Source organism: Triturus cristatus, chromosome 3_1 (genome assembly GCF_964204655.1).
Source record: "Triturus cristatus chromosome 3_1, aTriCri1.1, whole genome shotgun sequence".
In the NCBI taxonomy this organism is placed as follows: Eukaryota; Metazoa; Chordata; class Amphibia; order Caudata; family Salamandridae; genus Triturus; species Triturus cristatus.
The window spans coordinates 356325515-356342715 of NC_140583.1; the positions used below are offsets into that span (position 1 = coordinate 356325515).

At 41.8% G+C, this 17201-nt stretch overlaps 1 protein-coding gene and 1 non-coding gene across 4 annotated transcripts in view; both read right to left on the minus strand.

Moving 5' to 3' along the window:
- MYZAP (myocardial zonula adherens protein) overlaps positions 1–17201 on the minus strand; it is a 476299-nt gene that overhangs the window by 305432 nt on the left and 153666 nt on the right. For all 3 annotated transcript variants that reach the window (XM_085644097.1, XM_085644095.1, XM_085644096.1), the window contains exon 3: positions 9592–9678. In XM_085644097.1, coding sequence (XP_085500223.1) covers positions 9592–9678 — 87 coding nt within the window. The remainder of the gene's footprint in view (positions 1–9591; positions 9679–17201) is intronic.
- LOC146860261 (U6 spliceosomal RNA) lies at positions 16237–16343 on the minus strand. Its single transcript, XR_014979340.1, has one exon. It is a non-coding gene; the product is annotated as a U6 spliceosomal RNA (small nuclear RNA).

Below are 17201 nucleotides of genomic sequence, written 5' to 3' on the forward strand. Positions count from 1 at the left end.
CATTCACTACAGACATGTTAGCAACGAAACACTTGCAAACACACGTAAACGTACGCAACTTAGTGATCCGAATAATTCCAGGTCAATGCGGATTCACCTACTTAACTTTTAACGAAGGTGAAAAAGAACCAATTTCATACAAATCCCACTTGTATACACAAGCAGAAACGCAATTCACTTCTACAGAAAAAATTCTGACAGGAGTTCAAACCGCTGTAGCAAAAGAAAGAGCCCTAGCACAGGGCAAATGCAAAAGCTTTACATCCGAGGTGGATACAATAGGTTAATTCTCTTGCTGCAACTGATGTTGAATATGTTTTTGATCCATATTTAAAAACACAAGCATTCCTGTAATATGAACACGAATGTCCTCTGCCTACTGAAATTCTCCCTCTTGACCAGTACGAATTTATAATTCATACTAAAGGATCTGCACAGCCCGCTACGCGGAGTAAACAAGCTTACATTGCAGCGTGTGCTATCGTTAAAGGTCGCATGCGAGATGGCAAATTCAGACTAATGGTCACAAAAACCCAAACTCTAGGAGATGGTACAGCTCAGCGAGCTGAACTACAAGCATTTAAGATGGCACTTGAAAACACGGATCGCGAATGGCCCACACTCATAGTGTGTGATTCTTTTTACTGTGTTCAATCTTACAATGAATATTTACAGAATTGGGTTCAAATCAAGCACAAACTGCTTTGGGAACAAGTATTTCAGTTACGAAACGGACTACAGAACACTCACGTGATACACACGCTGTGTCATCAACGTGATGGCATTCACGTTGAAGGGAATTGATTGACTGATGAAGCCGCAAAAGGGGCTGTGCAAACGGTTTCCATAGTTGCAATCACTCGTTCAAAAATGAAAATAGACAGCAAAATAATGCTGGCTGTCAATGCATCACTTTTCCTCTCAAATACTCATATAATTGATGAGAATGGTGTTCTATTTGCTCGAATCCCTGAAGTGGGGGATACAGTAATTCCAAACAGGAACGTAGAGCAGCTTTGATTTACGAAGCGCATCTGGGAGAGGATCTTGTACATCAGGGGATCTCAAAGACCATTTTAGAACTAAAAGAGATGTACTGGTGGCCAGAGATGAATACTTTCATTCACATCTTCATTAATAACTGCATAGACTGCAATAGAGATCGCAGTACAGAGCGCCACCAGATACCCGACTACAACATAGCCAGCCCAGATCAGACACCATTATTGGACAGCATTAGACTATCTACGTGCAGGCGTCCTCTTGGACAAATGCAATCCCAGAAACACTAAGTCTAGGTTCCTATGGATGTTGCCTCAGCGCTCGGCTGACACTCGAACTGTTATAAAAGATTTGCGAGTCTTTATCGGCACATACGCAATAGGCACACTACATTCTGACCAGGGTCCTGCGTTTAACTCTAGGGCTTAAAGAGAAGCCATGGTCAGTCTGGGCGTAGCAATGCGGTATTCTTCTCCATTTCATCCTGAGGGAAATTCTGTAGTGGAAAGAAAAAAACGGGACATAAAGCAGTCTATAACAGCTAGGGTATTAGGTTCGGGTGATGGGTGGGTCTAACATTTATATGGGGTCCAGCGCGCACTTAACAACTTGCCAAGAAGTTCTCTAGGGGGTGTCACTCCATATGAGGTCCTGTTTGGGACTAGAATGTTGGTTCCGGACTTCGATATGAAAGGCACAGTGGTGGAAAACAAACAATTTGATATCAAAGATCGTTTGGCTGTTTTACAGGACTTAAATGTATTTAGAAAGCAACGTGGTCCTGAAGCCAACCACCACAGAGAAAAATCCGGCCGCCCCAGCAAGGCCTGTCTGGATCCCAAAGCTTGGGGATCTAGTCAGAGAAAAGATCGCGGACAAAAAGGAATTTGGGCCTTCTTACAGACAACCAGTACCTTTATTAGCAATCAATCCACTGATCAAGAACAGTACTTTTGCCGCCCCTTGCTGGTAAAAAGGAGAAAAGAATTGTGTCCGTTGACCTGATCAAACCACACTATGAGGCAGATACTGAACAGTAGGCCAAGTGGACTCCGCCAATGTAGCAGAAGCACTCCTCTAGCTACAATCCAAGAGGTTCAAACTGAGAGACTCATCACCTTTGAAGATTCGACAGTAAGAAATAGAGGACTAAGCAACAATGGACCTTGTACCTCTTGAGACCCAAATAACAGTTCGTCCTGACACGCATGTCTACAACGAAGTAACAAGTGTTCAACTGATTCCAGTGAATTCAACAAATCCTGATGCAATTCCAACCATTGACAGAACTGCTCTGGCTATTTCATGAACTTTAATACGTTTTCTGAGGATCCCAGCGAGCCTGAAACGACACCAGTACAAAGAACTTTCAAAGAACAAGCAACAGACTTTTTTCAACTCCTGAAAAGACTTATCTGGTTTCTCCATAGATTGAACTATGGATTGTTTTGGGAATATTCTTCTTTCTACTTTGGTTATCTCTGGTATTCACTCTGGGTATGCTGATTAATGGAAGGTATATTCAAATGGACACAGCATGTAAAAAAGTGAACTTACTTCTCCAGCCACACAAATCATCTCATCGTGAAGCAAGAGACTTCTCAGCAGTGAACATCACAGCGATTCCTATACCTGATGGTATAGTTTGGAACAAAACCGAATAAGACATTTTTGGTCCGTCGGAGCTTTTGTAGATTCCACATTTATTTAAAATGTCATTAAGTGACTTTATTACCTCCAGTACCTTTTCTGATGATTGGGACTTCGATACTGTTAATAATATGATGGCTGATCTAGAGATGTCAACTGCACTTACTAATGATGAATATTTAGAAGGTTCATCAGACTATGAACAATTGTATTGTTATAACCACTATGGTCATCATTTCTTGCATAAACCTGCAACACCTAGAAATGTATTTATGTATAACCAATGGGAACATTGTCCTACACCACCAAAGGGTAGCTCAAAAACATTTGCAATGAACTTTCCATATTTTCCAGGATTTAATATCTAAATGCAGAGACATTTTACTTTAAGAATGTCAATAAGACAGGAATGAAAAGTATGTTAACGAATACCAAACAGATTTATTCTACAGTCTTTATTGCCCAACTGTCTAGACAAGTTTACGACTTCTGGAAAGACAATATTGAGATGAAAACTGTCTGGGGTACTAAAGAATGGCAAGTACAGGGAATAGAAGCTTTGTTCAGAGCCTGTATCATCCCTGAGAAAATTATGTTTTTGAACGACACTGTCCAACAAACTTCATGCCTTGGAAAAGCCAAGATAAAAGACATGAACACTCCGTCTATACCTGCACTTTCAAGTGAAAGCACTACACAGGGGGAGGTCGACATACATAATATTTTGCATCACAACAGATCAGATCCAGAATTGAAGAAATGGTTGTTCTGGCCCTTAGACACAAACAACTGTCAAGATAGATTCCTGAACAAAACACAAGGTTTTACCTTTCATAGGCCAGGACCCACGTTATGTCCAACGACAGCATCTGGGGGTAGTAACAACATACAGTGTAGGGAAACTTTGCCTTGACTGGCTACAGAAAGCTACACTAGAGGATGTAAAACAACACAACCTTACTTCAAGAAGGCGCAGACCTTAGGGAATTCTTGCTAGGATCAAGAAAACCGTGTCAAAAAGGTTTCATATATGCCGGTATCCGCGCTGCTTATAATGAAGCATGGAAGGTCACCCAAGCAGACTGCAGAACGAATATGAGAAATTGATCGTATTAATTTAGAGAAATCTCTCTCTGTAGTAGACAATGGGTTAACGACTCTGTCGTCCAGGATATATTCTTCGGACAGCATTGTATCCTCTGTCATAGACATCATGGAACAAGACTTGGTCATGTTGTAACATGGTCAGTCACAGCTACGTTCTATCATGCTATTAGGCTGGACGCTTCAAAACCTGCGTTCTGGCTATGTGCCTTGGCGTTAAATCAATACTACGTCACTGTTTGCAGAATCAATCTCACTGATAAACAGATCAAAATGGCACAAAGGGGAGCAGACTATGCGGTGCTGAGCATTGAAAAACTGGAGAAATTACCATTCACAGTGGCAGAAAAACTAGCTACTGAGCGGATCATACATGGCAAGATTACTCTGCCTGTTACGACTTTCCATTTTCAGTGTTGCCTAAAAAATATACCAGCAGGCAAATATAAAAGGTTGGGTAAAGAATACATCAAGACATCCTCGGATTTTCCTTACACACACAGATGTTGGAGTGGGGGACGTGAAGTGTTTCTTAGCTGTGAAAACTGTGAACACGCACTAAGCGGTTCTGTCCTTTAACTTACACGGGGCCTGTGACGGTTCCACTACAAACGTATCCTGCCACCTGCACGGTTTACCGGCAGCAGTGATTAATCCAATCTTTGGTCAACTTTCAAATGGGAGTTACATTATGTTGAATGATCACAGCTGCTGTGGCATGTTGCCAGGTATCCCATATCTAGTAACGGTTACATCCAGGGTCAAGTCTTGGTTCCACAAATAGACCTAGTCAGGGAGTCGCCTTTATGGCCTTCACTGAATATCTCTTCTATACGAATTGATGCTCAAAGAAGAATGAAAGCAATTTTTTTACAAAAAAATGTGCCTTTGACCTCTGCCAAAGAAACCTATGATCTCCAAGTCGCAAGGACTTCTGCAGAGATACATACTCTTTTGTATACAAACTGCCCTGTGCATTTCTCAGAAATGTTAGTTCGTATCTTAAACATGTCTGATACGAGCGGTATTATACATGTATTGAAGACCGTGTGTTCAGGGCTGTTAGCATCTTTTCAAGCAGTCCTCTGACTTTTTCTTAACCTCGTGCACTCTGTGTTTGGCGGACTGCCGCTCCTTTTAGCACTTGTTGCAGGGATACTATTTTTGCTCCTACTGCTACGATATGGCAAGCCAAATCACCAGCGACACCCAGTTCACCATGGAAAGAACTCTATTGGAGATGAAGTGTCGTGAGCGCATCGTCCAAATTCTGGGTTTACCTCGTCTACGAGAATTAAACACTTGGTTTCTGTTATTCAGACCAATCTGGCAAGATTGCATCTTACCTGTTCTACGCTGCCTGCTATGCGGTGAAGAATGCATGCTGGACATTTGTCTAACACTCCCATCAGTCATGCCTACAGATATCGATACTCTGCTGGACCCGATTATGGCCCATTCTATGTGTTGTCCCCAGCGGCTACCAATCCTGATTGCGGCATTCATTGAGATCTCACAGACGCAACATGCTACTGCTGAGGTATGAGAGGAAACACCAGGCACGCAAGTAACATCCAATCCGGACTTTGCTGATGCTCCCCATGATGAAGGCAATAGTTTGCATCTATGTGCTGTTGATCTTCTACACGAGGTATTCCAACTCTCATCCGCAACAGTAGACGACTTGTTGGCTACAAGTTTAGAAAATGTTATGTTTTCTCTATCCCCACATACTGACTTTTGATTCAAGCACACAGTGTTCGGGAGATACTCTGAATTTGGCCTTCATTCTTTTTTCAAATGTGCTACTGACTTTGGAACTTTTTCTGATTATATTTTTTTCTTGTCCCCAAATTTTTTTTTTTTTTTGGGCAGAGTAATCTGCTTATAGTAGAACTATTCATAGAGAACAGAATTCTTTGATAGCACTTCCAGGGACAGTATGCCCCCTTCTCATGAATAACAATTTGACTTGTGTAACCTGATATGAAATGGTTTCGGCCCTTTTTCTTCTATATTTACGAGTCATTTCATCACATGTATATATTTTGGTTCATTCATTTCGCATTCCAATGTGATCCTATGCTTAGAATGGAACATTGCCTTTAATATGTACAACACTTTATGCATAGCAATTGTTTGGTAATGTATTTTTAAAACATATATTTTAGATATGTTTTTAGCTTATTTTAGCAAACCCATGCGATACTCTGTTTTAAGATATGTTTAGAACGTTTAGGATTTAGTAACATCGTTCATACGAAACTGGAGTGGGTGTTGTGTGCAGATTTAGATTCCGTATATAGGTTTCCCGATTTATGCCCTTATATAGGTACAATTCACATTGCCCTTATTTGGACATAAAAATCCGTCCCTTATTTAGACATTGTCCGTACAAACCAAATACTGGCATGGCCACCTACATCCGTCCATCCACGTCACAACGAATTCTTGGAAAACCAGACCCTGAAGCCTTTAGGAACTTCCCTCAGCTTGAATATTGATTTCTCCAAGAACTCATTAAGTATGCATGAACATCTATTCCTTAGGGGTTCATTCATGACGTTCCTCTGCCCGACTTTCACGTCACTACTGGCATTCCTAGACACCTTCAAGGTATAAATATACCAGCACTTGCCCTGGCAAATTGCAGTTCCCGGAGGATTCGATCCAACTCAGACTAAGCGGTTCATCAGAATGATCATCGCTCAGCCCCACTCTCTTCAACATCTACATGAAACCCCTCGCTGCCATCGCACGCCAACACAACCTCAACATCATTTCCTACGCCGATGACACCCAGCTGATTCTCTCCCTCACCAGAGACCCCGACACCGCCAAAGCCGACCTACACGAAGGGATGAAAGATGTCGCCGAATGGATGACCATCAGCCGCCTGAAGTTGAACACGGACAAGACAGAAGTCCTCATCCTGGGACCGTCGCCCTCCGCATGGGACGACTCCTGGTGGCCCCCGGACCTGGGCACCGCACCCAAGCCAACGGACCACGCACGCAACTTGGGCGTCATCCTGGACTCCTCCCGATCGATGACCAGACAAGTCAACGCCGTCTCCTCATCTTGCTTCCACAACCTCCGCATGCTCCGCAAGATCTTCAGATGGATCCCGACCGAGACCAGAAAGACTGTCACCCAGGCCCTCGTCACCAGCAGACTAGACTACGGAAACACCCTCTACGCCGGTACAACAGCCAAGCTTCAGAAAAGACTTCAGCGTATCCAGAACGCCTCCGCCCGTCTCATCCTGGACGCCCCCCGACGCAGCCACATCTCGAGCCACCTGAGACCTGCACTGGCTCCCTGTCAACAAGAGGATCATGTTCAGACTCCTCACCCACGCACACAAATCCCTCCACGACCTGGGCCCAAGGTACCTCAACGACCGCCTGACCTTCTACACGCCCACCCGACAGCTACGATCCGCGAACCTCGCCCTCGCCGTCGTCCCTCGCATCCAGAGAGCCACCGCCGGAGGAAGATCCTTCTCCTACCTGCCGGCTAAGACATGGAACTCCCTGCCCGCCCACCTGCGGCTGACCCAGGACCACCTCGCCTTCAGGAAACAGCTCAAGACCTGGCTGTTCGAGCAGTAGCAGACCCCCCTCCCCCAAGCGCCTTGAGACCCTTCCGGGTGAGTAGTGCGCGATACAAATTCCTTGATTGATTGATTGATCACGGCAAGTTCGGAAGGAGATCGTGTTCCAGCCTGATGTACTGACCGGACGCTGCCATCCTCCTCGCAGAGAATCCAGCTCCAGTGCTCTCTGAATTCCCTTTCAGGGGGTTAGACTATCGAGTCCAGAAAAGAGATTCCAACCTCGCTCATTCTCAGGTATGGAGCGGACTAGAACTTAGAGAAACTTTTGGCAACTCTGGGCTAAACTAAAATATAGCTAGCTATACTTTAGAAGCAGCACCTACTTCAAACCTCGTACTGCACTTAGGTTAGGTACACTGGGGTAGAACAATTTAGAAGCATCAGATGAGATCACATTTTAGCATCGTTATTTATGTATGTATTTTGATTAATATGTGTCATAGCTACAAACCATGCTATTGCAGTATTATTTTATCTTACTGCTAACCTCCTACATATTGTACTTTGCAGTCAGTCTTACGATTGTAGTAATTCATATCTCTTGCACGAGAAATAAGACTGTTCAATAAACCCTTTTATTGAAACGCCCGTCTCTCTATTTCTGTGCAACTCTGTAGAAACGAAGCATGCACGATTGACTGAGTGAAACTTATCTATTGTTTCCACGATTCTGAGACTGTTCCAATTCTAAAGGGAAACAAAGCTGTCATGTTTATGCGGTTGTCAGAGACTAATCCCTTCTTGTATATTCGAAAAGTTTCTAGTGACCTCTGAGTTAGCTGGCACACACAAGTAATTAAGTTTAATATACTCGATAGAGACATACTGACCTTAGTCCTATGTCAAATCTATGGTGTATGTTATTCCAATGCGCAGAGCCTATCAAGGATATAGGAACTACACTACACCGCTGGCACTGCAGACCATTATGGTGAGGATGAACATAAATTATCTGAACCAAAAACTGGGATTTTATTGACCCACAGTTGCTCTATTCTGCTGCATGCTGCTGGATTGAATTCTTCTGCCTGAGACTTTTGGGGTCTATCCAACTACTGCTTTAGTGACAAAAAAGCGTGGGTGTATATTGATTCTGCCCTTACCCTATGCTACCATGACTATGATTTCCAAGTCTCCGTTTTTTCCATCTTAGGCAGCTTCAGAGACTAGTTCCTTTTCGATCTTTCCATCAGATTGTAATTTTGGTCAATGCGCTTATGCATTCAAGACTGGATTGTGATCTTCTTAGGATTGTCTAGTAAACACTTCTCCAACTGCAGCATATCTAGAGTACTGATACAGATGTGATCCTGGGTCTGAGGATGTTTGACTCCGTTTCTAATCAAATAAGATACTTGCACTGGCAGCCAGTGAGGAAATAGAACACATTCAAGGCTCTTTGCTTTCTACATAGAGTCCATCAAAACCATCCACCCGTTACAGGTAGCAACTTTAATAGATACAGTCCACTGAGTACTCGGAGTTCAGACTCCAAGCTCCTCCTGATTGATCGCCTCTAGGGCAAAGAAAAGAAATGGGGTGGCAAAACCTCCAGTGTTCTGGGTATGAGCTGGTGTAATTAGCTTCTGGTTGCCCTCAACTAGAAACCAATTTTGTCAAATTTTGAAAGCTGTTGGAAGACCACACTTTTCCATTCGGTAATACAGTAGCTTCCCAGATGGCCTATTCTTCTATGCATCTCTTTATAGAGCAACAGACCTCATTTATGGGCTGGACATAGCGCCCCACAAGTTGACAATATAGCTACCCATCGAATAATGGGCAGCCATGGTGTGTGCAGTAGCTGACCACACTAAAGAACAGAGAGAGCCGCGGCAACAACCATGAGAATGCCTTTCCAGACACATAGTGCCACTTTCCTCAACACCCTCGCCACACAAAAAACAACAGATCATTTTTGCAACTCTACTGCTGCCTCTTTCTCCTTGAACGGGGCATATGCATTTGTGCTCAAACACCAATTACTAACGTATGCTAATTGTCCATTACATTTTTGTTTCAGCATGTAACAAGAAATACAGTCAATCATTAACATCAGTCTCCTAAAGAGGATGTAGTTCCCAAGTTAATAAAGTATTTGATAGCTTATTTTATTAAATTACAAACTAAAGAATCCATTCCTTATTGCTTTCTGCATGTGTCAGAAACATATACAAAAGTACAGCAAAAACGGCTTCGGGTCTTTTTGTGTTTACCAATGTAGGTTGATCGGTTTGGATTTTTTCCGGATGCAAAATTCCATTCTTCCGTCTTCGCCTTGATGGAGAACTCGTCTTGTCAACCTAATGTGTAAAATTAAAAAAATATATACTTAAAAAGCTTCTTGTTATCAGCCATACCTAAAAGTATAATCACACACATCTATTACCTCTCAGAAACCGTTCACGCGGAAGGGTAAAGCAAAGGCATCGTTTTCTGCTAATCCAATTGTTTTGCAAAGCACCCATTATTATCCAAATTTGTGATTTCAAGGGAAAAGAAGAATTACACTGTTGCAATTTTAAAAATCTTATGTTTGAGGACTTTTCTTTTTCAGCGATCACGATTTTTGGGGGATTTTGTTTTACAAAAACTTTGCTGGTTTCATGCTCATGCTGATGCTGGAAGGACAGCGTCCAGCTCTAGACGCACCTTTGGTAGTGTTCACGGCTTAGGTAAGGCAGCGTTGTGAAGCATAAAACATTATTTTCGGTGAGTGTTAATATTTCTATAAAAGCACAACACTCAGCAACAAGGCAGTGTAAAAGGTGGCTCTAAGAAAGGTATTTCAGAAACGCCTATAGCTTGAAAAGGTGATAGTTTTTACGACTCACATTTGGTATACCTATAATTGATTCCCCACCGGTCTGCATGACAGAAAGTGATATTACACACAAGTATGGGGTCCCCTCTAGCAACATATGTCGAGGGGACCCTAGAATTCTACTTCGGCTGGCCACCTCGGAGGTGTAGAAAGACACCGGCTGATGAGCAGATGGATGCCTTAGTGTTTGGGCCCCTGCATCACAGAAGCTTATGCTGAACTCCTCATAGCTTATTGGTATACAAAGCAGTACTTCATGTAATCAAAGTTAACTTAAGGTGAAATTTAAAAGAAAATCTATTTGTTTGGATCCTATAGAGCCCATACCTTGAACGAAAACAAAACATTATCATCTTTAATAAATTCAAATGGTTCGGACTTTCATGAACGATAAGAAATTATACATGGTACTAAGCAATGCAAATGCAATGTTGGGCCAACTGATGTAACGCCCTATTATATCCTTAATTTATAGTTGTACACAATGCGGCTCATCCTTTAATATGAATGTGTGTGCTCTAAATAAGGGCTATAATTAATTTAATGGGGGGGAGGGGGGAGTGTCAAGGGGGTAACAAGGTATTATTGTAAGAAAAAGAAAAAAAACACCAACATCCCCACCGCTCTGTGCCACGTCGTCTCTCCTCCACTGAACAGGAAGGAGCCAGGCTCCCCCGAGCCAATCATAATGCTGCAATGCAGCGCTATGATTAGTCTGAGCACCGTTGTTCGCCGCTTAGACTGGGACATGGGGCCTGGGCATGTTCTCCATGCTGACTGTAATGCAGCCTGCACGGAGAACATGCTAAAGTGCACATGACTCTGACCGGCCCTGTGAAAGCATCTTGCGCACTTTAGTGTGCTCACCACTCCTCCCCTGCTCTGTCAGCAGAGCAGCCCCGCCCTCATGCTGCTGCAGAAGGGAAGAATAAAATGACAACATTGCGTTATTATCATTTTATTCTTCCTTTCTTTTACTGTTGCACATCAGCAGTGGGGCGACGCTCCTCCGTTTTATTGGAGGAGCCGCCACTGAATCCAATATGAAAGGAATCAGTGAATTTATTTTTAGAGCCAAATGAAAGCTAAATAACCCTGTGTTCCAGCGATTGAAGTAAAGCCTCTGCCCCTTCAGGATTAAGGCCACGACTGCCTTCAGATGGCCACAATAATACTGGCTCATCTCTCTACAACTCTCATTAAAGCAGCCATATTAAGGGAACACATTATAGCATTATTGCCCACTTAGTGGTTATAGTAGTTGTTAACAGCCTACTACAGGTGTATTGGCCTGAGCCACAGGCATGGACCTAAAACAATGTTGACAGCTTTTAATAACGAGTATGACTCAACATACCACAAACTGGGATTACATCCTTCTAAATTAAACAGGGAAAAATGGAAAGGTAAGTATGCAGTGATAGCACAGATTAGGTACCAACCATTATTCGCTATCCGGCACTCTGTGGTCTTCATTGACGGTCCCAACATTCTACTGTTCTAATATTTATTTAATAATTTGTTTGGTTTTGTAAAGTGCTGTGAACTTGCAGCAAAGTTAGAGTCCAAACAGCGACGGGGAGGACCACTCTGATATTTTATATTTTGTGACTTCCTTCAGAAAAGAGTTCAGTTGTATGTGAGTTGAACATTTTCCATTCCCAGCTTCTTCCTTGAGCGCATGTAATCTGCTTCTGACCTCAAGCTCTGGCTCACAGCATTTTAAAAGCTTCCAAGGGATATCCTCCCATGTTTTTTTAACTATTTAGCTGCACTATGGGAGAGCTGGTGAGCAGCTGATGATAATAAGGTGTGCTGTGGGTGACAGCTGTGTACAGTTTCTAAAGGTACCCTTAGCCCTTGCCCCGAGAGCTTAATGTACAGTGTGAAGAATCTTGAATTTAATTGTGACCCCCAACAGGAAGCAGTGGTGCACCATACAAATATAGTATATTTTCTTTAGTAACATTTCAGCTCCAAGACTCCACATGTCACAGAGCAAGCCTCAGTGAATAAGGAGTCCCAGGTCACAGTTTTAATCCACATTTCAAGCAAGCAGTACGAAGGACGACTCAAAGAATGTGAGAAGATCAGCTTTGGGCCAGCATAGCTACGCCACTCAGGTCATGCCTGAAATGTCACCAATGAATATAAGGAACATCGTCCATAAATAAGTTAATCAGCCATTAAAAGTAAAAAGAAATTGTTATCATGTCTCAATAAAATCCAATTTACTCAGATTAAACAATGTACAAAATAATCTTGAACCTAACCTGAACACCAGAACAATAGGATAGTTTGTAGACACATTCCTGTTTAACTATGACTCACAAACCTGTAATCATAACAAGCGTCATTTCAAAATAAATTCTATGCCACTGCCAACTTTTGTTCTGTTATTTTTTCAGACCAGGCAAATGGTCCACATACCAAGACTGTGAACGCGTTTGTTTTAGTTCATTGCAAAGCTTAATGGCTATTTGATCAAGAGTCTCAATTAACATCTTTCATAGACATGATCAAGAGTGTCTTTTTGAAAAAACATGTAAATGACTAGACCGCTATCATAAGCGTAGCAAAGATCAGGCTTTTTTCTAAATAAGCAAATTTCTTTTATTTATGGCTGTTCGCCCAGGGCGTGGGAATATTTAGTGGGAAACTTACGTTATGGGAGAATCATTGGTTCAATATATCATAACTGATATCACTATTCCAACTTCCCTCTAGATACTGTAATCTACAGTGCTCGTTCTTCAACATGCCTCAGCATTAAATCATTCTTCAGAGTTAAATTGAAATCACAAAAACTTTCACGCAATAAACCTGGCTAAGAACGGAAATTCGCTATATCAAAAACCTGGCTAAGAACGTAAATAGGCAGAGCTGCACACCACAATAGTTACCAAAACAAATAAAGATTTTTGGGACGTAGATCGTAGGGGCACTAAAAACTTGAAAGTTGGGTGTGATTACTAAATAATATGCGATAAAAAAAAAAAAAAAAGCACCGAATGGTGCTGTACGGGATTCTTGACACGGGCAAGAACAGTTCAGTAGATCAAGGAGGCAGGTCCCAACTTGGAAACAGTTACATAGACACTGTGAAACCAATCAAAAATTGTAAATCCTCGGGGCTACTGGTCCTAATGGGCTCTCTGTTGCCCTAAAGAAGCTTAATCCCGAAAAAATGGGGCAGTTGGGCCTGGTTCTACAGTCCTGGAAAGGAGCAATCTTGTATTACATTTATAAATGAGGACCTAAAAAGCTGAAGGAGTGGGGTATCATCCAAATTTAGTTACACCGCAATACATGGGTTAGAGAGAAGATGTAAGACGGCCATTGTCTCTCACCCAAAATTCACACCCTTGATGGCTAAAAGCAAGGGTGGATGTTAGCCCTACTTCTTTTTAACCCGTATATATCGGATTTAATAGAGGTACTTACGCATAGCCTAGACATTACTCCAAGGCTAGGGCAAACCCTAGCTTTCGCTGATGATTTGGTCATCCTGGTGACAACCCAGATGGGCGTCCAAGGACAACTCAATCGAATCAAAGCACATAATCCAGAAAACAACATTCTTATCAATATCAACAAAACCAAAGTAATGTTCTTTGGTCAAAAGATTTCAACGTTCGTTTGGAAGATAGGTTACATTAAAATAGAGGAAGTCGGTGAATACCCGTATTTAGGATTTGACTCAGACAGATATGTTTCTGAGAAATGTCACGTGGAGAACTTAAACAAGCATTTGCAATGCAATAGGTCTTGCATTTGTGACAGTTTTAGCTATTGGCATTGTAAATGACAATGCCTTTTATTTATATGTTTCGATGATTAACACAAAAAAAAGACTGTCATGTACAATGCTAATTGCTCAAACTCTTGTAAATGCGAGACCTATTCAAAGAAGCGTCCGCCATTGTCTCAGGCGGCTAAGAAAGTGATAGCGCGCATGGTATGGCGTGCTGAATGTTGCAGGAAAGCATGTTGTGTCTGCAGTAGGAGAAACTACTTAAAGAAAATAGTGCTTACAGACTAAAAAATACTCCTTTGTAACAACCGAAGTAAAAGGGTCAGTCCTTATGGGAGGTTACGAAAGAAGATAAGGAGGGACTAACAAACCTATTAACGAATCAGAAGCCAGCATGTACGAAGGACAATGACACAAGCCAATGACAAATGTGAGTGGAGAGTGGGCGGGGCATCTATTCATCATCCAATACAGCATGGCTCGCTGCGCATATGCTGCCCAGGTTCGACCTAAGAAATAGAATTACAACCATTTGTGAAGCTCTGAAAAGATTCTTTGATCTCTACATGGGGTTGGGGTGGGCGGGGAGTGCTCGGTTCTCTGCTGGGTGTTATAAAGGCAAAGATTATCTTTGTTATTTCATACGGGTCCTAATGGGGACCAGCTCTTTTTCTCAAAGCCTAGATCACATGTTCATAAATTGCCTTTGAAAAACTTTTACCCCTCTATGCCACATGGGGCTAGAGCTAGGTTTGAGTTAACATCACTTCTCAACAACTCATTTAGCGCGTCCTCGGAAGGAGCATTTCAGAAAGGTGACAGGAAGACAAGCAGGAAGAATATAAGCTCTCCTCGATGGCTACAATAGAATCTATGCCTAGAACCGTGCATAAACCAGTGTTAAAAAAAGGTAGTGAAAAGCCTAGCCCAGAGTAGGGATATTGACGCTTCCTCAAGATATTGGCAAATGAAATACACCACAGACACCTTATCTAATCTAATTTAAGGCAACTTTATCTCAGTAGGAGATCGTGTTTATGCGATTTAGGTTACTTTATCTCCCTTTTAAGGCTTTTTGATGGTGCATGGAAATTAAAGGGCAGCATCGAAACGTCATTTATGATGTGCAAGTCAGCCAGAGAGTCCATTGATCACATAGTCACATAGTGCGCCTATGTCCAGCCCTACTAGACACACTGAATAAATACTTAAAGCCAATGTTTAATGCAGAAGGGATAAGAGCAATAGCATATGCTGTATTATTTTGCTCTCAAGGTGGTACTGTATACGAATGGGTAATCTTGTAAAATTCATGAGGCAGGCCATCAAACTCTGGGAGGAAAATACTTTATTTTAATCAGCATCACTGTTAATGTACTTTTTAGCTACGATTCTGTGAATTGGCTTTTGTAAAATAATTACTGTACACATTTTTATGTAATGTTTAAACAAAAAAGTATACTACTATCACTACAACTACTAATACACTGAACATCAAAGTCTCCTAGAAAAAAAAAAGGTTTCCGATAAAATAAGTAAACTGCAGTAAAACGAAAGTAGGAATTAGACTACAATAACAACAAAAACAAGCATTTGCAATGCAATAGGTCTCGCATTTACGCGAGTTTGAGCTATTGACATTGCAAATGACAATGCCTTTTATTTTTGTTTTTTGAACATAAATAAAAGGCATTGTCATTTACAATGCCAATAGCTTAAACTGGTGTAAATGCGAGACCTATTGCATTGCAAATGCTTGTTGCCTAGTGTAACACAGTTTGGTCAAACAGGGAAGCTGGGGCTAATCCCTGGTTTGCTAGTTTCACTGTGTACAATTCAGGCACTAAATGGCTACTGTTCTCCTGTTTTAAATCGCATATTTTATTGCGTTTTCTTTCATTCTTGGCACAGGACGTTCCACCATGAGTGGCAGACAGAAGCCACATGAAGGCTCGGCTCGTTTTGGGTTTGAAGCCCAAGAGGAGCTCTAGCTGAGCCTCCTACCTCTACACCATAGTTTGTTTAGTGTGGTCCATGAACTGCGAGCGATGAGAACATGAACATGAGTGGGGAAAAAATCACATCGTAATGATGCAGTTAATAGAACTTTTGGATGATATAAACACACAGTACATCAGTTGTGTGGAAATTATTTTAGTTTTGCAGTAACACGTCGATGTCAATATCATTAAATTCAATTTGGAAAAATGTAAATAAATTAAAGTAAAAAACAAATAAGAATGTTTAGTGGGTTTCGATTGTAGATAAAAAATCACCAAAAGGCAAAATATGGAACGCTTCACGAATTTGGGTGTCATCCTTGCGCAGGGGCCATGCTAATCTTCTCTTTATCGTTCCAATTTTAGTATATGTGCTGCCGAAGCGAGCACAAACTAATGACGGAGCAAGCTGGTATATAAAGGCTTAACTTCATATTATTTGAAAGTTAGAGTGCTTCAAAGATATAAATGGTTGCAATTTATACTCTTCCTCTTTGTTGCTTTTCATAAAGGAGTTCACTTGAATCAGAAACAAAACATTCTGCTGCAGAAAAAGATTGCCGTTTCTACTTTATGAAAATCGCAGAGCATCATGGATATATGCAAATCAAGTCAACTACGTAATCGTGTGCGCTGGAAGTTCTTTGCCGCATACAAAGCACGTGCACTTCATAGACACAGAGAAAGGACTACTACCAGAGGAAGTGTCAGTCAAATAGGGGAATGACGGGCATCTGGCAAAAGGGCATATTCTGGCTGCACAACGGGGCAAATATACTGCAGTCCTGGAACGCATGAGCTACTGTGCCTTTGCATATATGTATATATGTTAGCTAGCATTTTTATAGCGAGCAAATACTGCTGCTAAAGTGGTACCTTAGATCTCAAACTTTTAACGTTTTAATGACCATGAACACCATCAGGATGCAGGAAGCCCATTTCAAAACGTTATTTGTATTTGCTAAACGACTAACTCAATCAATTACACATAAAGGAGTAATTCTCATAGTTCCGAGCCCTTAACCTCAGTATAAAATTAACTCGATCAAAATCACTGGGCAGCCCAACCATGCAGACCCCTGCTTTAAGGGATCAACCCATGTCAGAAAACAATATTTGTGCTTAATATTCTCCTGTTGCTACCCATGGTGGTACTGTATTGCAGCATTTATATACCGCCTACTACCCCTATGTGGGGCATTGAAGCACTTTTCATCATGTGTCGGAGTGTGTTTTAATATATTGCGG